The 24,872-nt window shown below is 38.3% G+C and overlaps 1 protein-coding gene across 1 annotated transcript in view; it reads right to left on the bottom strand.

Moving 5' to 3' along the window:
* Positions 1–19,752: 19,752 nt before the first annotated feature.
* Positions 19,753–24,872, bottom strand: part of ADAM10 (ADAM metallopeptidase domain 10) — a 128,273-nt gene continuing 123,153 nt past the window's right edge. Inside the window, exons 15-16 of the mRNA XM_055320071.1 lie at positions 23,823–23,949; positions 19,753–22,013 (exon numbers count right to left, since the gene is read on the bottom strand). Of these exons, the coding sequence (XP_055176046.1) occupies positions 21,919–22,013; positions 23,823–23,949 (222 nt within the window). The 3' untranslated portion in view covers positions 19,753–21,918. The remainder of the gene's footprint in view (positions 22,014–23,822; positions 23,950–24,872) is intronic.

Genomic DNA, 24,872 nt, shown 5'->3' with positions numbered 1-24,872 from the left:
TCTAAGTTGAAGGCGGTAAAACCACTGGCACAGCAGTGGCGCCGTGGGAGCTCTAGCAAGACGTGCGCCCCGGAGTCCCAGCTGCCGGCAAGACCGTGCTCCTCACTCTTGGGTGCTGGATGCTCGGTGTTCATACTTATAACCATTTTTTTTAAATGGTACATATGTATGTTATTCACTCACTCTGGGTATGAATGTCACATTTGGCAATACATTAAAAAAAAAAAAAACCAAGAAGATAGAGGGCAGAGTTAAGACCCACATTTCTTCACTAGACTGTGAATGTGTATTGATGTCAGTATTAATGTCGTTTCACACAAAACATAATTATAGAAATTATTTCATGTCTAGTAGGAACACCCGAAGTGACACAACGTCATAACATTTGGGGCAGAGAACTCCATAAGCAACCAACATGACAAATGGTTAACTGGAACGTTTGAAACTCCTCTTGGCATGGGTTATTTCCACTTGGGAAGCTGTGTTCATCGACATCCCATTTGCTGAAGCACATCTCGGGAGGGAAGTCAAATAGGGAAACTGAATAATGCAGCCACATCTGTTCATTGCACATGCAAAACGCTGGCTCGTGCGCTGATTATACGCACCTCTCTCCCCAGAATGTGTATTTATGAGCCCACTCAGGAAAGATAATGCTGGCATCCTGCCTTTCAGGCGGAAGCCCGTTTGTGCTTTTACTTCTAAGAGAGCACCAGGAACGAGCCGGAGAGCGGCGATTACACGGCAGCTGGGCTCTTGGGGGTGCGCGAAGTCAGGGAGAAGCCAACTGCTCTCCATTCATTCGCAATGCACGCGCTCTCCTCCCTTGCAAAGCTCACTGTGCCCCTGTCCACCTGGATCTGGGGGCAGAGCCGCACCCCACCTGCCGCGTGGGAGGAAAGTCAGGTGGGTGGGAGGCAGAGACAAGCCAGAGCAAGAAACACCAAGGCAGTCCCGAGAGTCGCCAGCTATCTGCTAAGTGTATAGGGTACCATGGGATCTGGTGCCCCGATCCCATGATGAACGGCCCCCCAGCACCCCATCTTTTCCAAGCTCTGCCTTCTGTTTCGCCTCCTCTCTCTTCCCGTCTCCCCTCAATCCCCTCCTCCCTGCCCAACTGCGTCCTGCCCTGTCTCCAGCCAGGCCCCTTCTTCTCCCCAGTTATTCCCTAGCTCCGCCCAGCCCTTGGCGATCTTCCCTAGTGTGTCATCCCTGTTCCTGCCTCTCTGGCTCCTGGGTGTCCTTGTCCTCTCTCTACTGTTCCAGGTCGGCTCTCCCTGGGGCTGGGCCTCCTCTGCTCTCTCATTCTCTCTCCCCAGGCAACCGCAGCCACTGTGCTGGCTTTCTCATTGACTCTGTGGGCTTTGGTGCGGGGCTCTCCCCTGATGCAACTGCCCATGCAGCAGTGCCCCGTGTCTCATAAGCCCAGAATGTTCTATGCTGTACCTCCCTACCCTCTCAAACCCATGGGTCTCCATGCCTCCTGCTCTGTGGCTCGTGAATGTCCTCACCACCCCTCAACTGCTGATGCCCGACACTGAGTATGTGTGTGTGAGTAGGAGGGGGGTCATTCATAATGTTTCCTCTCCTCTGGGCTCCCACGATCGAAGAATCACCAAACCCTTCAACACGTCTTCATCTCTGCACCGTGGCTGCCACCCGTCCAGCCCCTACCACCACTCTCCTCACTGGACACTTGCAACAACTTCCCACCTCTTCCCACTGTATCCACTCTTCTCATCACAGCAGCCAGGGTGAGCTTTGAAAAAAGGGGTGAGGGGGAGGTCGGATCCTATCATTGTCCTGGTGTTAAAGCCCTTCAAAGGAAAAAGTGCCAAATTATGACCCCAACCTCCAAGGCCTCCAGCCAAGCTGCACTCTTCCCTCCAGTCTTCTCTGGCCCTGGTTCCCTCCACCACCATCCAGCAGGTCTCAACTCAGCCTGCACATTGGAGCTGCCTTGGAACCGTTAAAAACCACCCATGGATCCACCCTAGAGATTCTCCTTTACTTAGTCTGGGCAAGGCCTAGGCATTGAGACTCCAGAGCTTTCCAGATGTTTCTAACATGCCTCGGGTTTGAGAACCAAAGTTTGAGAATGGTCGGTCCAGACACAGGGCCCCTTTTGGTTCCCTCAAAAGTGCAAAGCTCTCTCCTGCCTCTGGGCCTTCACCTGTTCTGTTGCTCACACCTCTTCTACTTCTCCCAGCTTCTTGACAGGCTTTCCTCCCAGTTTGGGTGTAACTGCATCAGGGAGAATTTAACAAGGATGATCCCGCCCCCTGCAAACTTCTATCAGTTCACCCTGTTCTACATAACTCTTAACACCCTTTCACTCTTCTGGCAAAATTGTCTGTGGCCAGGTCCTGCGGAACCATGAACAAAACGAGAAATCAGTACTACTGATCCTGTCCTTATGTAAAATTTTGATATTTTATTCATCATAGTTCTTTTTCATTCATTTTGATCTTTGACAAATATTGCCTTAAGATATTATTTATGTTGATCACTGAGTTTCTGGAGCCCCCGCCACCTCATCCTTGTCCTGGCGATTTGTGGGTCCGGTCACCCAATGTGGCACAGAGTTGCCGTCTTGCAAATACGTATTGAACTAACAAGTTGTGGGTCTTTTTAGAGGTGCATCTAGTCTTTCCGATTAAATTGTAAACTCCACCTACCAAATCTGTTCACTACAGAGTTCACGGCTTCCTCATCCCGTTCAAAAGCACAGCCAGGCTGGTGTAGGGGGTGGCTTCCCTTCCCACCTCAAAGACACTGCCATCTTTTCCGACCCACTAGCCTCCTCCCAGCCTGGCTTGGCCTCTGCTTCAGTCACTTCATTAAATGTCCTTGTGTTCCTTGACTGCATTTTCACTTTTCGTATAGGTCTATCACAAAAAGGGTTTTCTAGCCACTGAGGGCTCTCTTCATGCCAAATAAGTTAGAGTTGGGAATGACCCTAAAGATCATCTAGGGCACTGCTTCTCGAACTGTGCTGTGCACAAGGACCTTGTCCAGGCCATTTCTGACTCAGTCTGCCGTGGAACTCGAGCTCTTGCATTTCCAGCAAGCTCCCACCTGATGCCATTGCAGGTGCCACCACTGCTGGTCCCCAGGCCACACTGGATGCAGGCCAGTGTTTTCCAACCTGCTCTGATGACGTGCATCACCTGGGACCTAATGAAAATACAGCTTCCCAGCCCCCTCCTGTGAAGATTCTGCTTCAGTGGGGTGAGGACTGATCCCAAAGATTTTTATTTTTTACAAGTTTTCTGGGTAATTCTTCTCATCAGAACATTTGGGACAACACAGACCTCATCCAAAACCTTCCTCTGGGGGAGGAGGGGACCATCATACCTGTGGCTGAGCACCTGCAGTGAAGGGAGGTCCCTATCCTTGCACGGAGGAAATCTGGCTGCCCGTAATTTCCCTAATTTCCCTTCCTCTGTTTCTTCCCTGGAAGCCCTGGAGACCAAATTGATGCCTCACAGAGCCAAGGACAGTCTGTAGGAGACTGGGACCTCTTTTCTTAATTAAGATTTTATTTATTTGTTCATGAGAGAGAGGCAGAGACATAGGCAGTGGGAGAAGCAGGCTCCCTGCTGGGAGCCCAATGTGGGACTGGATCCCCGGACTGGGGATCATGCCTTGAGCCCAAGGCAGATGCTCAACCCCTGAGCCACCTGGGTTTCCTGAGACTGAGAGCGCTTAAGGGCAGATGCTATCATGTGTCCTCGGGTTTTGTTTATGTGGTTGTTTTAAATTTCTCATTTTTAAGATGTTAAAAAGCAAAGTAGAAGGAAAGCAGAGACGTATACAATCACGTCCCTGCAGGAACAGCCTCCCACATTATTCCTTTGAACATCCACAAACATGTGTACACACCTAGGGTTTTGATTGTTTGTTGTTTTCGCTGAAATAGAATCATAGGATATAGACCACTCAGCAATTTGCTTTTATTTTTTAGGTAATGATATATCATTTGTATCCCTGTAAGGCAGGAGATACAGATCTTTTCCTTATTTCTCTATAGGTAGAATTATATGTGCTAAAGAAGTTAGCACAATATTTTCTGACTCTTCTTGCTCAGGCCAGTGCCTTGTCCCTTGACCCATGTTGACAACTAGAGATGTAACTGAAATTTGTCTACAGTCATACACCCAACACACAGTCTACATTCTCATGGAGAAGGGAGATGTCACTCTTTTACAAAAATGTGATATTATAAATTCTTTTCAACAAATTGGTTTTCCTACGGTACCTCCTGAAATCTTCCTAGGTCCATTGATCCAGCTTTCATTATTTTTGATGACTGCATAATATTCTACATCATAGTACTGTCTTTATGTATTCAATTAGTCTTATACCAACGTGTCTTCACTTTGCTTCCAACTTTTTGACACCCTGAAAAATGCTGCATTTAACAGCATCATATCCTCCATCTACCTATTTAAGGGGAAATATTTCTTCTAGGAGTGGAACTGCTATATCAAGTGATCTTTTTTAAATTTAAGAGATGTTGCCGTGTTACTCTCCCAAAGCAAGAATTTGCAGCTCCACCAACAATGTATGAGTACCTATTCTCTCCCCACCTCCTTCTAGGCAGAGATATATACTGCTTATTTTTGTTTTTGCCAGTCTGATAAGTATAAATGATGATCTCATTGTTACTTTATTTTATATTTCCCTACCTGCTACTGAATTTAAGAATCCTTCCAGATGTTTATTGAATTTGTTTTCCTGTGAATTAAATGTTCTAATCTCCTTTGGTATTAGAATGCTTTTCTTTTTCTCAGCAGTTTGTAAAAACTACATGTTTAATGAAATATGTTAATCCTTTATCGTTCAGCTTCTTTGCAAATATTTTTCCAAACCTATTCCTCTATTGATTTTATAGTATTCTTTGCTATACTGTAGTTGAAATTTTTGTTTAGGTCAAAAAAGTTTAACATTTCTTTTATAACATGGATTCAATTCCCCCCAAATCACTGCTAACGTTCTAATTGGGAGTCATAAAATAAAGAAATTAACACAAGGAAAGGTGAACATTTTGTTGTATGAGGTCTTCTCATTCAGGAACATTGTATGTTTTCCATTTGTTCAAGTCTTTTTTTTTAAAAAAAAAAAAAAGATTTATTTGAGAGAGAGACAGCAGGGGAGAGGGGCAGATGGAGAGGGAAAGAGAATCCCAAGCAGACTCTATGCTTAGTTCAGAGCCTGACATAGGACTTGGTCCCACAACACTCAGATCACGATCTGAGCCAAAACAAAGACTCAGACACTCAACCAACTGTGTCACCCAGGCATCTCTCAAACCTTGCTTCATACCCTTGAATAAGTTTTTATTTATCCCTAAGAATTTTAATTTATGTCATTATTAAGAATAGAATTTTTCTTTTTAAAAAAGATTTATTTATTCATGAGAGACACAGAGAGAGGCAGAGACATAGGCAGAGGGATAAGCAGGCTGAGCCGGATGTGGGACTCGATTCCAGATCCTGGGATCACGCCCTGAGTCCAAGGCAGACACTCAACTGCTGAGCTACCCCAGGCGTCCTGAGAATAGAATTTTTCATTCCATTTCTATTTGATGGTGGTTATTACTATATAGAATGGCTTTGGCGATGGTATACAATCGCTTCATCACCAAAAAGACAAAATATATTGATTGCTTTATTTTTTTCTCACTTTACTGGGTTTGCCAGAAGTTCCAAGACAATGCTAACTAAGAATGCTAATAGTGGACACTACTGTTTCATTATTTATATTCATTAACAGTTTTAATGTTCTGCCTTTATAATACATTTTTTTTTGTTTCGGCAAGTAAACTTTATTGTATTCTATTTTATTAGAAATGGCTGTTGAAATTTAGGAAATGCCTTAGTAATATAAAGATTTTCATCTTTAGTTTATTCATAGAATAAATTATGCTCACACTTGCATTCCTGGATTAAACCCTCCTTGGTTACAATGCATTTTATTATTACATTGCTGGACTTGACTTGCTAAAATTTTATTTAGAATATTGCCTTTGTTGGGGAGCCTGGGTGGCACAGTTAGGCATCCAATTCTTGGTTTCATCTCAGGCCATGATCAGGGTCGAGGGATCAAGCCCCATTGTTAGGCTCTGTGCTCAGCATGGAGTCTGTTTAAGACTCTTCCTCTCAGCCTCCTGGCCCGCACACCATTTCTCTCTTTAAAATAAATAAATATTTTTTAAAAAGAATTTTGCTTTTGTTTTCATAAGTGAAACTGATCCACATTTTGTCTTGGTGCTATCATTTTCATGCTTTGATATTCCACAGCTTTAATATACGGCTTTGAATAGTTCAGATAAGATTGTGATGATCTTTTTATTTTTTTAATTAGAGAAAAACTCAGCTGTGAAACCATCTGGTCCTTGTGCTTTTGCATGTAATATTCTTAGGTTTTCAGCTTTTACTTGTTTATTGCATATAACATTTATTAAAATTATTTTTGTGAAATGCCTTCAAGCAAGAGTACAAAGTTATATATGATCATGATCACGAGTGTAACATTAAAATACAGGAAAGAGTCCCAAACTAAACTCCGAAATTCAAATAATTCTGCCTGAAGTAACTGAGTAAATGCATACGTTTTTCATGGAAAAATAAGATTAAGTCACAGGAATGCTGTGTAGTGCTCCGTCCAATATTAAATTTAGATATAATCCACCAAGGGAAAAAAAGGAGGGGGGTGACCAATAGAGTATAAAGTTAAATTAGTTAACTATAAAGAGAAACTATGCTAGAGAATGATAATATTCCTCCCAAGATCTAGAGATACTCTTCTTAAGAATATATTTAAATACTATCTTTTTTAGGAAGTACATTTGGAGTAATTCTAAGTTCATTCATTTCATGGGTGATGTTCTCTGAACAGCCCACTTGTTTGTTTTCTACCTTATATCCTGAAATTCTAATGGAATAAGAGGTACAATGAGTCTCATTTTTTTAACAATGACATACAAGGACGTGGGTAAGCCCATAAGATAGGTCCATCAATTTAGGAATATAAAGTAAGGTAAGAGATGTAATGCACCTTAAAAAAAAAAAGTTTCTCGGAAAAAAAAAAAACATCTAAAGGACCACATAAATTATGTCTGCAAGATCTCTTCTGACTGTAGGATGCCTGGGTGACTCAGTTGGTTAAGCCTCTCTTGGTTTCAGCTCAGGTCATGACCTTGGGGTGGTGAGATTGAGTCCCCTCCCCTCCTCGGGCTCCGTGCTCAGCTCAGTCTGCTGAGACTTCCTCCCTCTCCCTCTGCCCCTCACCCTGCTTTTGCAAGCAGGCGCGCCCTCTCTCTCTCTCTCTCATAAATAAATAAATAAATAAATAAATAAATAAATAAATAAATAAATAAAATCTTTAAAAATTAAGAAAAAAGATGACTTCTGACTGTACTCTCTTCTATGCTAGAATAAAATTAATAAACCTAAAAGGTCAACAAATACAAGTTATATCTGGGTTATTATGAGTTTAATTTAAAAAAGAAACGATAAAAAATATAGTACAATACCTTTTTCTCCCTAAGAAGGAAGCTTTTACTTTCACAGTCAGGGCCAGGACTGGAGTGAGACAAAAAAGGCACCTACCTCACAAAATCCAAAGAGGCAAGATTGTGCAAGTGAGACCCTATGACCTCTTTAAAAGTGAGGTGCCTCACATGGTAGGGTTAGCCTTTGCATGACCTTGTCTTCTGTACTTCTGTGCCGCAGGCACCTTGCTTATGACTTCACGTCGTAACGCTCTCTGTGGTCATTCCTTCTTCATGATTTCTTTTGCTTAATTTTGTTCTTCCCATGAATTCATTGTATAGAAAAACAAGGACTTGTATTCTTCTTTAATAGTAATGGGATGTAAGTACAGATTTTGATATAAAACATTCCCCTTTCCAAATGCTTTTAGTTTGCTGTTTTAGTTCTATTTTCCTCTTTGCTCCAAAAGTTATTCAGGCAGTGTTCCTTAAATTATAAATTATATTCTGAATACTTAAATTGTTTATTTCTAATTTTATTAAATGTAGCTACAAAAATCTCTCACTTCTAAATTGAGTAAGGTTTCTTTGTGATCAAGCGCATGATGGATTTTTATAATGTTCTATGAATATATAAAAAATTCTGTTTTTTTACTTAAGGGACATAAGGTTATCTGTATAACTTTTAAATTGAGTATGTTAAAAAAATAAATAAATAAATTGAGTATGTTGATTGTATTATTCAGTTCTTTCTATAGTCTTATTTTTTGTAAATCCTGATTCTGGAAAACATGTTTTGAAATCTACAAAATTTTTATCAAGTTGTCTTTGCATCTACATTGTTTAGTATACATAGGTTTACTAATGTCAATTCTGCATACGCGCTTTATATTGTTATGTAACATCCCTCTTAGAGTGCCTTCAGCCTTAAACTCTTCCTTGTCTGCTATTAATTTTGCTATCCCTATTTTCTTTTTCATTATGTTGCATGGTATCCTTGTCCATCCCTTCATTTTCAACTTCTCTTTATGTTTTAGTTCTTTAAAATTTTGCTTCAGGTATTTTCCTTCTAGATGGTGTGCAGCTGGTTTTATTTATACTTATAGCTCAATCTGTGTCTCCGACTTTTAATGGGAAAATCCAGTCCGTTCACATTTAGCATAACGGTCAGACGACTCCTGCTACCTTATTTATTTGGTGGCTTATTTGACTTATTATTTCCTTCTTTTACTTGTATTTGTTTTTGTAGGTTGATCAAATTGGTATATTTTCCCTTTTTCATCTTAACAGGATCTCTCTTGTGAATTTCCACTCTTTCCTATCGCTCATAATCAGATACATTATTTCTTTACCATGACATGAAAACCAGACATATTTCTCCCAACAGAATACTCTGTTCCCGCACTACTTCTACCCCAAACTTTAGAATACTTTCACTTCCTCCACCAGTTCCACAGCCACTCCCCAGATGAGACCTTTGGAACACTTCCCTCCTTTCCACCCACCCCCGCTGATGCCTAGATTTGCTGAGATTCACTTATTATTTTTAGTTCCAGACTGTTTTTAGAAGAGTTGTCAAGGCAGATGGTGATGTGATCAATCCGGAAAAAGAATATACTCTTCCAGAGTGGAGAGCCCAGCCACACTCAACAGTCTGAGGAATGAGCTTCTCAGTGCTTTGAGTATCCAGGTGCTGATGATATACCTGGATTTGGTGATTCTCCTAAGATTTTATTTTTTTTCTTTTTTTAAAAAAATGTATTATTAGAGAGAGAGCAAGTGCACAAGTAGGCAGAGAGGCAGGCAGAGGGAGAGGGAGAAGCAGGCTCTCTGGGTAGAGTATGATGCAGGACTCCATCCCAGGTGCCCCAGATTTTCTATTCTCCCCGCCCTTCTCCAGTCTTCTGGAGACATTGACTCTGAGTTTATTTGCTAGGTAAAAGCAAGTGATAACACATTGTTGGGTTAATCTGCAGGACTCAGTGAATTGAAGGTACAGGAGATTTGCCTTGGTGGATTTCCACCCAATCCTCTTTTCTCAGTTGGTCAGAGGTTTCCATATTTTAGCTTCCAGTGTTGTAGATGAGCAGTCCAATGCTAGGATGATTGTTTCCCAATTAGGGATAACTTGTTCGCTGTGGAAACATATAAGATGTTTCTCTTCCCTGTAGCTCAAAGAATATGCCTAAGAGTCTTTTCATCATCAATCCTTCCTGAAACTCTGTGAGATCCAAGTCTCTCTCAGCTAAGAAACTTTTCTTGTAATCGATTGCCTCTTCTATCATGTCCCCCACCCTCCTTCTGGATTTCTATCCATCTTTTATCTGTATATTTTTGCTCTGTGTCTTTAGGTGTATCTTTCTCTTAACTTCCAGGACACTAATTCAGACATCAACAGTGACCTCTTTCTCCTTCATTTTTTGGAATTTTTACATCAAAATCATTTTGGTCTCAGAAAATCAATGTGTGTGTGTGTGTGTGTGTTGCACTTAAATCTCCTTAACTTCTCTTATTCTTTTTGTTTAAGTTATCTATGCCGCAGCTATTTCTGTACTGAGGATTCTCTTATAATTCTCCATGAGGCTGCTGGGCTGCATTCTTTTCCTTTGTTTGCTCACTGGGGCTCTGTCCCAGGTCCTGGGATATCTTAAATGGCAGCATTCCCAAAGCAGTAGAAGGAACAGTAGTTTCAGCCTCCCCTGGCCCAAGCTTAGTAGCAGATGGGCTGCCAGTCATCTGGTGAGGCACGAGAAGGAAAAGCCTTCCCTCCTCTTCTCACCTCTCCAACTCAAGGGTGGAGGCAACTCAGCCCATCTGTTCAGCTCTTTAGGAAGCAGGGAGACCAGGTACACTCACAAGGACCTTCCCCCTGAACCCCTCCTTGTGACTCCCTGTTCCAGTCCTCTCTGTGTCAGGACTCTGCCAGAACCTAGAGCCTCACCCACATTCCGGGCCTTGTCTGCCTCCTGGAGGCCCCAGCAGCTGCTCTTCTCAGAAGAGGCAGATGGGTTCAATTGCAAGTAGAAAAGAGGCAGGATGTGTTCCAAGCTATCTTTCCAGAACCCCCATTCCTCATGCTTGAAACTTCTTCTCTTCATGTTTAGTTTTGCATTCCAAGGTACTCAATAAGTATGCGTGAATAAATGCCACCACTGTTACCTCAAAACTCCTCCGGTGCAGCTTCTATTAATTATGATGCTTTGGAAAGCTAACCGAAGCAGGCTTAAGTTTTAAAAAAAAAAAAAAGTTTTCTTTTTTTTTAGTCTTACAAAAATGTTAAGTCCCAAGGTAGGGTGAGCTTCAGGGATGGCTGATTCAGCAGCTCAGTAATGTCATAAAGATGAAGTCATCCTTTTTTCTCTCCTCTACCATCCTTGATCTTGGCTTCATCCTCAGGCTGATAGCAAGCTGGCTACTCCAATTTCAGGCAGCACACTTAGACAAGAGAACATCCAGAGAAAGAAAAGTAGAAATCCCCTCATATCTCACAGGCCAGATTGGGTTACATGCCTGTTCTTAAACTTGGCAAGGGTCATAGGATTGACCAAAGACCAATCATCCCTAACCACATGGCTATTTGAGAAGATACTTAAAATCAGGGAACACCTGCTTGCAAGCTAAATGTTCTCCATTCAATAAGCAGTTTTTCACATGAAAACAAGAATAGTTGGCATTGGAGTACTCGCCATATGCAAGGTGCCTTACAAACATGCTCATTTAAGCCTCATCAGGTACCCTGAGGTGGCTAGTATTATCATCCTCCTTTCACAGGTGACTTACCTACAGCTTAACTTTTACGAGGTCACACAGCTAATGAACCATCATTTCCCTCCTTATAGATTCTTTAGGTCTATGAATGCAGCCTACCATTGAAGTGAGCAACACAGAATGCCCTTTACATATTAATTCCCTTGAGCCCCAGTGAGACCTATAATTAGGTACTCTACTTATAAAGATACTGTCTTTCATATCCTGGAGCTTGGCAACTAGCTAACAGTGCAATTCATTCATGGCAGATCACTAGCTGTGCTCTTCCTGATGCTGCTAGGACTTTGCAGGGGTGTTTGGCTTTGGAGTTTCACCTTTGTCTTATCATGTATCAAGAATTATACATTGTATTATAAAACAAAGGCTCAAGATCTTAACATGGAACAGCTGAGCCCTATACATTTGTAAACACTCTTGGCTTACACATTCATTTTGTCTTTTCCCTTAGAAACTAACAAAAGTCTGAGAAATCAAGTATCTCAAACTCCTGTCTACACATGAAACTCATCACACTGGGGGCTCTGTAGTGTGGATGTGTGTTTATGTTTAATTATGTATTTTCCTATTATAAAAGCAATACATGTTTATAGAACATATCCAGGGAAATGTACCTGGAGCTCTATTCCCCAACTCTCTCCCACCACCAAGATAATTCTGTTAACTATGTGGCTTATCTCTATAGACTTTTTTTTTTTTTGCAACGCATTTATTTTCATTTATTTTTAATTTTTTATTACAGAAATATTCAAATATACATAAAAGAAAAAATAGTATAATGAATCTCAATGTTCCCATCACTCAACTTCAACACTCAACATTAACAATGTATGAGGGGCACCTGGCTAGCTCAGTTGGAAGAGCATGTGACTCTTGATCTCAGGGTCATGAGTTCGAGCCCTATGGTACAGAGGTTACCTAAATAAAACTTTTTTTAAAATGTAACATATTTGACATCACAATGGATTTAGTGACTTTAAAAATTATTTATTATAAAAAGAATCCAAGTTCATAAAAAATTCAAATATGGAAAGATATAAACCTCTTCCTTTCCCAAGACCCTTAAGTCCAGTGCTCAGAAATAACCATTTTTAAGTTATCAATTTAGACATTTTCTATACATAAATTACACATTTTTACAAACTTAAAAATGTTTACATACAAGAAATCAAACCATACATCTTTATTAATACTTGCTTTTTCCACTTACTCCCTTTTGGACATCTCTGGGAGTAAATATGTAGAGGTGGCCTACATTCTTCTACAGCTCCAGTGTTCCACTGGAAAGCATACTTAACCCAGGAATGCGAGGAGGGTGACAGATAGTTTATTTGAAAGATATGTAGATTCTGTATCTAAAGCCAGAGGTTTAAAAAGTGGGTTGTTCACACACCCAGGTGAGTGCAAAATGACTCACTGGAATGTGGTAAGAAATATTATAACTTCCATTAACTTTTAATCTTGTCCCTTAAAAGTTTTGCATATTTTCAAACATACAAAATAGTGCAATAACACTTTGATATCTAAATCAGGAGTATGTACTCAAGACCTTTAAGTATAGGGTATAAGATCAACACAGCTGGAGACTACTGTCCTAGGCAGCTGTTTTCAAGAATGCCACAGAAAGCAGAGGTGATTCTCAGAGGTGAAGGAGGGGCTAAATCACCTGTCCTCTGAGTCCCTGCAACCTGTCGACCTATCGTCCCTCCAAGTGTTGTAGCATTTGTGAAACTCCAGCCTAGTGAGAACTCCTTATATAAGGAGAACATGTCCCTGCCTGGGGATCCTACAAAGGTACCTGCCATCTAAGCAGTGATCCCCAAAATGCTTCTGCAGAGCCCAGACTCTTCAAGGGGAGAAAAAGGAGAAGAGTTGATTAGTTGGGAGCACTGCATACTTTAAGGAATCTTTTAGACATCATAGTGGAGGCTCTAAATGGTACTTTATTTAAAATAAATAAATGAAAATAAAAAGAAACAAAAACTTGATTTTAACTCAGCATTTCCATTTGATCCTGGGAGCCACACCCACCCCCAACTTTTTTTTTTCCTGAATATTTGTCTAAAAACCCACATAACTAGAATTTTGTGGGAAAACTTTATAGAAAAATGATGATCAGGAGGTTTGTGGCAGGAAAATACCATCTACAAAATGTTTAACTTCCACTTTTCATTATGAAATAGTCAAATAAAAAATGCCATAGATGATTTATCTAAAGAAAACACTTGTTCACACATGAAGAAGCTAGGGCCTCCCCATGTAATTTCTAATTTGAGCTTTCTGAATCCAGTCCTCCTTCTGCCAGGAGCTACAATTTGTTGCTTATACACTCCAAACTAAAGCTGTGTTTTCCCCCATTTGCGCAAAACTTGGTGGGTAGATTTTATTCTCTATAAATACAAGTGCATATTAGATTTTGAAAGAAAATTTCTCTCTGGAGGCTAAGGAAGAAGGTCATAGGCAGATTTAGAATCAGAGATGTTAAAAGAAGTATGGGTGTCAATAATATGTTGTAATGAGATTAACTTTTATGCTTATCTTGTGAAATTAGCTTCATTTCCTATTTACAAAGTGTATACCCTTTATTAAAATATAAATGTTTATGGAACACTTACTATGACCAAGTTTGAGGACACAGAGACTAATAAAGTAGAAGAACCAAGAGGGAAGAGGCAATCTAGGCAGAGGGAAAAACATACCCACTGGCACGAAAGCATGACAGGGCAGGAAACATTCAAGGAACCACCCTGCAATTACATCATTGCTCAAAACTTGTAAGAAGAAGTTTGGACAAGTTAGAGTGAACTTTTTACTAAAACTCCAAAACTCAGCTCAAGCCTATCTCCTTTGGGAAGTCATGGCAGCTCACATGTGCATCTCCCCTGAGCTTCTAGACACCCTGTATCTGTGTATTTTATAGCACAAACCCCTCAGCATTCTAATTGTTTGGCTCTTTTTCCCTACGAGACTATGAGCTCCCTGAGAGCACAGACTACTGTCCCTGGGGTGCTCTGAGGACAAAATGCAGGAAGCTGATAAGTGAATGGGAATTGAGGTAGCCACCAGGTACAAATGATCCTTTCCAGAGCTTGGCTTAGATGAAGCAGGGTTGCACTGCAGTGTGATATGTGCTGTGTCAGAAGCATGTATAGACTGGCAGAGAGCAGATCAGAGGATCACCTTACTAAGCATGGTATGAGGTCAGACATCCTGGTCCTGAGTTTATGGGTCATCATGATTCAGAGGAAAAATATGAAAAGCCAAGAAAGAGCCTTTTGGAACCTCCAAAGTGTTAGGCTGACATCTTTAAGAATCACCACCAAGTATGTCAAAGGAAAAGCCAGCTCTTTGGGAAATGAATACGGTGCTAAGCAAAAATGAAAAACCACCCTTAAAAACTACACAAAGGAACTTGATTGGCTAGGTTCACATACAATAAAATCAAGCGCAAAAAAATAATTGCCTTTCCTCAAAGAAAAATTAGCTATCAGTCCCCAGTATATAACCACTCAACTTTAAAACCTGTTTGAGCCACTTAGCTTTTTCCTCATCCTTCGGATCTGGGCTCCAGCCTCACTTTCTTGGGGAAGTCTCCCCTGACCTTCCTGACTAGGTCCCACCTCCTCCCTCAGTCCCATCCCTGCATGGCCAGCTCTTGGGTCACCAGAAGTATCCACTTTGTAGCATTTATCAGGGTTGGAATTGTACATCTACCACATGATTATTTGATTAACATTTGTCTTACCTACCAGACTGTAAGCTTCATGAGGGCAGGGACATCGTCGCATTCACCACTATGTTCCTATTAATCTAGCAGATGTGCTGGCACAACCAAGTGCTTAACGATCCATCCCATGAAAAACTGAGGTAACGGGTGCATGTAAGTCAGCCGATGCACACCAGAGGAGCCAACGAATTCCAAACATCCTCTAATAAGATTTCAAGGAAGCAGGAGGAAAATAGTTAAAAAAGGTCAATACACTTAATCAGATCGCTATTAATAAGAACTTATGGAAAATGAATAGTCACAAAACTAAAGAGTGAAAATTAATCCCAACGTAGTGACACTTCAGTGTACAAAAACTGGACTTTTTGGCTTAGAAAAGCCTAAAACTCCCAGGCCCAAAAGGCGGGGGGGCGGGGGTGCGCATAAAATAGACATTTAGAATGAAGAATTGCTTAATTTATTCACTATTTGCTTTTAAAAATTATTTCAAAAACTCACGTAATGAAATCACTTTTTATATAAAACCTACACTCAAATCATTCTAATTTCTTTATAATGAGAATAAACAACTCTAAGATATCTTTTTAAAGATACATTGCCACCTCTGGAGATCATTATCATTTCAACAAGAAAAAGGAGAGTGTCTACTTATGCTATTATGGGACACACAGGTTAAATGTGAATAACCTGATCACTCCCTGACACATTTTAACAGAAAATAAATATTTCCCTTAAATAAGTAGCAAGACCAACAAAAAGTACTGAGCATAGAGGGATGGAATGGTCTGCTTACTATGACCACTGTATTACTGACAGCCTCACGCATTTACTCTAGCAGTTGAAATCAATTAATCATTCATTGTAACTGGAGCAGAATATAATTAATTATGTTAGCTTGACTGATTTAAGTTTAATTCCCAGTTAAAAAAAATCATTGTAAATACAGGCTCTGATCATGAATTGTTGTTAAAATAAAAACAATGAGTAAGTTCCTATATGAATTTCATTCACACTTTAAAAAAACATTTATGGGAAATTTCTAATATAAACACAGGTAGAGAAAATAGCATCTGTATAATGAATTCCCAAGTACCCATCACCCAGTTTTTCAGTAATTATCAACTCCTAGTCAACTTTGTTTCATCTCTATTCCCACACACTATCCAGCTCCAACTCAATTATTTTTAAGCAGATCCTAATACTGTATTATTTCATTTTTAAGTATTTTGAATTTGCATCTCTTGTAGGGTCCGTTGTAAAAATGTAACCACAACACCATTATCACACCTAAAAATAATCATAAACTCCTTAAAGTCATCAAATATCCAATTATTTCCAGATTTCCTCAATGGTCTCACTTTCTTATTAAGTTTACTCAAATCGAGATCCAAATAAGCACATAAATTGTATTGGAAGATATATCTCTTAAGTCTCTTTTAATCCATCTTTTTTTCCCCTTGAAATTCAGTTCTTGAAGAAATATAGTTGTCCTATAGTTTTCCAGAGTCTGCATTTCGCTGATTTAATCTCTTGTGGTATCATTTAACATGTTCCTTTCTTCCCTGTATTTCTAGTAAAGAGGTGCTCAGCTATGGAGGCTCAGTCAGCAACAGATTCGACTTTTGGCAGGATTGCTTCCTGAGTGGTATATGTATTTCCATTAGGAGGCACAAAATATCTGCCATCTCTTTGTGAGGTTAACAGTCACTGGTGTCACTATCTAGGTCCATTAATCATTATGGAGTAAAATGGTGATCTCCTACCCTTCCTCTTTAACTTCTTAGTTGGTTATATTTCTTTAAGAGCATATTCCAAAGGTGACTATGCTCTTGTAAACTCATAGAGTAAAACATAACGTGAGCTTCAATTTCTTGCAGATATTATTCTTACTGATGTTAAAATTAGCTCAGCTTTGGTCAGTGGGAACTTGTTCAAGGGGCCTCCTGAATCCTTTTTGACAGAGTTCTAATGGCTTATGTGCTTTCTGGTTATGACACAGACTGGTTTTTAGGCTCTTGTATGTTTCTTTCTCTAGACCTGGAATTAGCCATATTTCAAGGAAGTCTGTTTTTTTTTAAGAAAATGGCATTTAGAGACTACAATTGGGACACTACATTTGACTTACATTTGAATTATGTTCAAAGCTAATAAAGTCAATTAAGCAGGAGTCTTCCACTATTTCTGATAAATTCATGTAGCTGTGTACATGTGAATTTTTAAGCATGGGGCACTCAGATTTTTAAAAAACTATATAATATGCTGGGGTGCCTGGCTGGGTCAGTAGAGTATGCAACTCTTGATCTTGGAGCCCCCATGTCACTGTAGCGATTACTTTAAAGAAATTATATAATATGCTAATGGTGGAAGTATTCTTATATGATAGCAATAGAACTTGGTACTGTCTATCTGAAAGACAATATTGTCATTTTTATCCATGACCTCTAAAAAACCTTCAGCCCAACAATTCCACTTTTGGGAATTTATTTTATTAGGTTTAGGTATTTTCCCTGTAGGGCTGTTTAAATAATAAATGATCTAAAAACCTACATGTGCAAACAAGAGGGAACTGGTTAATTTTAAGAATGTACAGTAAAGACACCCGTAAAATGAAATATTTAGTTATTAAAATGATGTAGGTATCAATATATTGTGAAAGATGAAAGGTGGGTACAGATGTGTCCATATTATACTTTTAAACACATGCACAGAAAAATGTACTGAAGGCTATCTCCCAAAATCTGAACTGGGCACACTGGGTTATTTTCATGTTTCTACTGCTGGCTTAGGACTTGGCTTCCCTAGGTCTGCCTGGGGATGTCCCCCTGCTTTTCTATTTCAAAACCTGTGCTCTTGTTGTCTTTGCTTCAGTATTCCTTATCCTTGTTGGATTATGCTCTTTTCTTTCCCCAGTCACCGTGACTTCAGTGAAGATTTTAGGAAAGAGCAGAGGCTATAAATATTTTGCTCAACCTTCCGTTTTACCTAGCATCCCATTGCTTTTTATGGGAGAGAACACACAATCTGAAGAGCTTCTCAATTATAAAATATATGAATTTCTACTGAAAATAGTACACGTGTATATATTTTACACACACAAACAACATCGCAATATAGCACACAAAGGCTCATTTTGTATCCTAATAATATGAAGGGCTGGATACAGAAACGATCATGGAAAAGCTAAACTGGTATTAAATGGAAAAATATTTAAATGGAAATTGTTTTTAATCAAGAACATAAAACCAGAAATCCCAAAACGGAAGCTAAGCTCTGTGGGGTAAACTGATCATATGTATCACTTAGAAGTCAAACTGTTTTTCAAGAAACTATAACTTACTGCAAATTTAGACTTCCTTAAAGATGAATTGTCCTGGCAGCTGCTTTAAAACTATATCCAACTTCCTCTCCAGTTTGGGGAAGCACTGACCTTTTAAATATGGACCTTTTAAATATGAACATCTCCTCTCCTATCCCTGAAGATGGCATGTCCAGTTCTATAATGCACTTACTACACTGACACCCCCAGTTTTATACTTTCCATTAGAAATACTTAACAAGAAATTAAATGCCTTCTCAAGCACAATCACCTACAATTAACTGCACAGCTGCCAAGGACACTAATTCTGTCTTTGGAGAAATAATCATCATTAATCTTAAAATGTACCAGCCACATGGACAGAGAAAAATTAAAGGTAGTTTGCTCAATTTGGAGAAACCGTTAGTTCTTATGAGTCTGTGAATATGACAAAAACGAAGTATCCAACACACAAAGTGCTGAAAACACAGAAAACAAGATGTGTCTGATCAGGTAAAGTTGTCTGTCCTTCCCTTTAAAATGTCCTTCTCCAAAACTGTATGATCTTGCCTGAAGCTATGGGGAACACTAAGTCCAAATACTCTAATAATTTATTTTATTGATTTTGTCTGTGAGTTGTTGCCAGGATTTAGATAACTGAGGGGGGAAAACATTCTAAACAAATTTAAGCATTTAATTTTAAGTAAAAACAAATTTGCAATCATCTGAATTAATATTAATGGCTTCATGAACAAGATTAGGCATGATATATACTTTGATATTTGTAAATCAAAATAACTAAAAAAAAGTAACGACTATGCGTACTCATTTAACAAATACTACTTATTTATAGTCAAGAAAGAAAGAAAGAAAAAGAAAGAAAGAAAGAAAGAAAAAGAAAAGAGAAAAAGAAAAGAAAAAGAAAAGAAAAGAAAAGAAAAGAAAAGAAAAGAAAAAGAAAAGAAAAGAAAGAAGAATGAATGAATTTGGGGCAGATTATTCTGTGCAGGGCACCAGTCTGGGCTTATAATTCTTCTTCTAGTTAAGACTGAAATGTCAGTTCTTTCCTTATTTGCTATGAATTTGACAAAACCGAAAAATGTGGCTCCAAATTTTAAAACATACTAACTACTAAAAGAGACTTTTAAAATAAATGAGGTACTTAGTATTCAAAACTTTGCATATATTTCCAAGATGACTCTGCTCTTCTACCAAGGCAAAGACTTTTAAACATTTTGAATATTGATTAGAAATAACATAAAGCGGTTGAGATTAGCTGCATATTTTTTTAAATGATCATTGTGTGTAGATACAGAGATATCTAATCACAAATTTTTTTCATGGACTCCTAACCTGGAATAAAACTAACTGTACGTGTGTGGAGTCAATTCTCTAAGTAAGAAAAGCTGCCTTGTGGGAAGATCCTTTTGATAGTTCTCAGAGTTCAAAGAGTATGGAACCTTCAAGTTGATTTCATCAAGTCTATTTATTAATGCATTTCAAGTTTCAAAAAACCTTACATCTTTGCACAATACTTTATTTTTTGCAATTTTTAGTAAAAATTTCCAAAGTGAACAAAAAGATACTGTATAAAACACAGTGGACATTAAACTGACAGTAGTATTAGATCTCATTTGTCTTGATCCTTTTGTTTTACCACATCTTGATTTGCAGTGGAAAGAGTTCAGTGCATGTATCTCTTGTCAGAAAACATTTAACTTAGACTCAAAATAAAATAGGGCAGTGTGTACCTGCCAAAACCCTACCACAGGATAACATTACAAGCAAAAAATGTACATGTTCCAAAGTCTACCACACTCAAGAAGTTACTAAGAACTCTTGCAGAATAAAAGTCACCATTTTAGAAATGCAAACCCACTTCCAACCTTTGCACAGTCCAAAAACAAAGGCATTTAAATGATTTAAAAGCAATTACATACATATCTACCTACTTGTTTGTTTAGAATTATTTATAGTCTATCTGGGGTTTCATGTACAAAATTTCTCTAAATCATGTACAAAAAGCTGTATTTTGAAAAAAGTCACCACATACTGTACAAGTTTACAAGGAAGAGATCCCATTATTTTCTCTAGCATTTTTGGCCTTGCTGGCTTGCGTCACATTATGAGAATGATTGTGTAAACCTTATACTCTTAAGAAACAAAAAGGAAAAAAAAAAGCCAAAACACAAATCTTTTCAACGTTTCCTAAATTTGCCTCCTATGTGAAGCCAGAAAAATCATAGCCGTTTACTTCTATTTTAAGTGATGTAGTTGGAAAACAGAAGCAATAAATATGTCACAAGCTTAAAACTTTTTTGTAATGCCCCCTTCCATTCCTGCATAGCAATAAGCCTGTTAATACATTAAATGCTTTTGCTTTCTTTCTTTAAAAAGCCAATTATTTACAACTGTTTAAAAAATAAATTTGGAATGGGACATTGTGCTGTTTCACCTTCACTGCTGTTAAAATATTTTAGGGAAAAAAATGTCAGAAGGCCTATCTACAATTTTAACTACAGTTGAACAAATCATCCTTCTTTAGTGGTTACCAATGATCAGTGATAGTATGCTGAAAACACTATTCCAATATTTTGATAAAATAAAAGACACAGCTTTTCTTTTCCATATTGGAGAAAGCCAAAAACATAATTAGCATACTTTAGATATAAAAAACACAAGTAACAGGCTACAGATAAAAAAATTATTTCATTGACATAATTTCTACCAAAGCGTGAATAAAATTTCACCTATCAATTCAAAACTGGAATTGAATTAGAAAGTTTAAAATAAGTAAGCAGAAATCAGACGTTTACATAAGAACGGACTCTGAAGCAGTATGATGCATACGTCCAGTTTGTACACTTAACTGTGTTCTTCAGCGCAGTCACTCCTGTGCTCTTAGCAGCCATTGCATGAAGACAAGATGAAAATCAGAACCAACTCCATCGTTATAAAAAGGTAAATTGATTCTCACTTCAAAACTGCCTGTGTAAAGCATTACAGAATCCTGGACCACTGAATACCACCATTCTCTGTTATCCTGAGTATGTCAATTAAACAGTAATTTTTCATTAAGAGCGGAAAAATTTTATAATACAAAGAAACATCCATATTGCAATTTCTGTTTACAATTGCACACAGAAGTACAGTGTACGTAAGAAATACATGTCTGCATATAACAAGGTATGTACATTGGCAAGTGATGTCTCCAATGTTGAGGTGGTTGAGCCTCCTAGCCTTGATCGGCAGTTGAAAAAAATATATATATATTTCAATTTGTGATAAAAGTTTATCGAGAGCCAAGTTTGCCTGCAAGTGAAGAAAATGCAGCAACGAAGAACAGGGAACACAGGGCACATAATAATATTCTAAGACTTTGTGCCATTAGGTTAAAAATAGCTGTCCATAAGAAAATTGGGTTCCTTTTCCACCCCCCCCACCCCCAAATTGGAATTTTCAGGCTTTAAAATTTAAGTAATTCCACCTGGTCTGAGGACATGATCTCTTGCCATTTTGTCTTCGACTGTTATTTGTGAGGGTTTAGTTTGGGGATGCTGATTTAACAGGTGTCTCTTTGGAGTGAAGTTTTCCCATTGTAGGCACTAGGAAGGACCAAGGCAAAAGCTGCAGTTAACGTCTCATGTGTCCCATCTGATAACTCTCCCGGGGCCTCTGACGCTGGGGCTGCTGAATGGGCTGTGGGGGTCTCCTCCTCTTTAAAGTGCCTGTGAGTCACAAACAAAAGTAAAACGGATTTGTTGTGTGCCTTGTAATCTTAAAAAACAAAGTTGCCAATTCAGTAAGAAAGGTTCTGGATCTAGCCAACAGAAATACAATATGAGCCATATGTGTCATTTTAAATCTTCTGGTAGCTATAATGAAAAAGTCAAAAAGACAGGCAAAATAATGTTAATAATTTTATTTCACTTAATCCAATGTAGGCAAAATGTTATATTTCAAGGCATAATCAATACAAAAATGTATTAATGAACTATTTCATCCTTTTTTGTATATTAAGACTTCCCAGTCTGGTATTTTATATTTACAACATGTCTCAATATAAACCAGCCACATTTCAAGTGCTCAACAGACACAACTATCAGATTAACATGAAATCTGAGGACAGAATTCATGAGGAATAAATTACACAGTGTCTTTGAGCAAATGACTTAACCTCTCTGAAACTCAGATTCCTAATATGTAAAACAGGGATAATAATGAACTCATATTGTCTATCTATATAATCTGTGAGGATTATATGACAATTCATGTAAAGTGCTTTTTGGGAGCGTCCAATGATGGCTAGGGTTGTTGGGTTTTGTTTTTGTTTTTCTTTTTAAGTTTTTGAAGGTGGAATTTGCTTAAAGTGAAATCAAGTAAAAGAACTGTTATATTATATGAGATCATAATTGGTAACATACCTAAAGAGTGTCATGTGGTCCTTAAAAATCACTAAGAAATTAATATAAGTTTTACAGTGCTAACACTGTCAATTTATAAAAAGCAATGACATCAAAATCAAATTTCCTCTGATTCCCACCAAGATATTATCCCAAGTTGACTACTACTGAGTTCTCTTGCCTCAAGATAGGTAAATTCAGGGAAGCAGCTGAGGGAAAAATTATAAGAAACCCCTAGTTTTAAACTACTTTGTGCAGGCTAATAGACTTGGCCTGAGGCAAGAGGCTTCATGAGAAGTCTGTGGGTGGTAGGAAAGGGACACCTGTCATTTAGCTCTCACTCTCCTCCGCCATTGTTATGGCACCATGTCTGTCCCACACCAAGAATGAAGAGTGCTGGAACAGGCATTCCAAGGGCAGCCAGAAACCACAAAAACCTTGGGGAAGGTGAGTGAGAAATAGATGGGAACTAAATAATCTGGAGCAGTTGCTTCCTAATCCTTTTCTTCTCCAAATCCTGGAGCTAATCTAAAGAAAGCCTCCTCCCCATGCCAAACCTCCATGAGACAGAGGTAATGATGAAGACCAAACCTGAGGAGTTGTTTTCAGAGATGGAGAGTAAAACTATGGTTATTTGGTGACTGAAGCCACCATCTTAAGCCCCTCCCACAGGACATCATCTCTATTCCTGCATAAGCATCACCCCTAGGGAAAATTAATTTATGTGTCAGAAAATATTTCAAGAGCAACATTAGAAACAATAAAAGAAGTATAGCTATTAGAATAGAAAAATTAATCATTTATAAGTAGCCTATCACAATAAAACCTAAAAACAAGAAGATTTTAGAATATGAAAAATAAGAAAAAAGAAAACAAGTATTAGGCAAAAAATAAAATTGTCTAAATCTAAATATTTTAGTGACTTGAGACAGATTAGCATTAAATTGGCAGCCATTAGCTAGATTGAATTGATAAAAAACATACTTAAAAGTCAATAATTCATCCACTAATCTCATTCTCAAAGAGAAAGTATAGTAAAATTTAATACTAATAGTAAGACTCATTTATCATTCAATTCTACCTGCTGAATGGTTCTAAGTTATAAAAATATATATCTTGCTCAAACTGTCTTACCTGGAAGAGGTTTAGGAGGAGGCAGCTTTGGATTACTACTTGGAGTATGAACACTGCATATCTTAATAAATCCAGCCATTAGCATGATCAGGGCAATTCCCATAAGTAATACTGCCCACCAGTAAGCCTAGAAATAAACAAATGTTTCTAATGAAAAAACTGTAAAATATTTTAGAATATTTTATATTACATAATTTATATACATTACATTTTAATTTGTGAAGAACATTTGTTCTTTAGGAAGTTTACAGATACCATATATAAGCAAATGTAGATTAATTTCTTTAAATATTAGAAGTAAAAAAGGGAAAAAAAATCCCCCATAATTTCACATCCTAAATAAAAACATTCAATCTTACTTTCCTTTTAGTCTCTTTTCTAGATTTGGTTATATTGGTCATATACACAGATAAACTCACATGCAAAACTAGGATCCATTCTGCACATAGTTATACTGTATTTTCTTACATTCTTTCCTTTTTTTTTTTTTTTAAAGACTGTATTTATTTGAGAGAGAGAGAACAAGCACGAGGGAGGGGCAGAGGGAGGGAAAGAAGCAGACTTCCTACTGAGTCAGGAGCCCAAAGGTGTGGGGGGGGAGGGGCTGGATCCCAGGACTAGAAAATCATGACCAGATGCTTAACTGACAGAGCCACCCAGGCACCCCTGTATTGTATTTTTCCATGTTATTGTTTCCTGGTTTGACTATTTCCCTTTGTGGCTTTTTTTTTGGAGGGGGGGGCCTATTACTCTTATAAACCACATCTGTTTGCTTTTACAATCTCTAGTGACTATTACTTGCTTTAAATTATACTTCTGGGGGACCTGGGTGGCTTAGTTGGTACATTTCATTCGGAATTTAAGCCCCAGACTACCGTTATGAAATTATTTTTATATATCTTGGTTCTCATTATTTATATCATAATATCTATTATATATATTTATTTAAGGGTTAGTCCTTTTTAATATGAAAAATGGGAAGGATATACATATTCTATAAGGAAAGTTTACCCAGTCTAAGAAGGAACTAAAAATTTCACTTCTAACTTA

The sequence above is a fragment of the Nyctereutes procyonoides genome, unplaced genomic scaffold (genome assembly GCF_905146905.1).
Source record: "Nyctereutes procyonoides isolate TBG_1078 unplaced genomic scaffold, NYPRO_anot_genome, whole genome shotgun sequence".
NCBI classification, from domain to species: domain Eukaryota; kingdom Metazoa; phylum Chordata; class Mammalia; order Carnivora; family Canidae; genus Nyctereutes; species Nyctereutes procyonoides.
The sequence above is the reverse complement of the archived record's forward strand: the minus strand, read 5'-3'. Positions and strand labels throughout refer to the sequence as shown.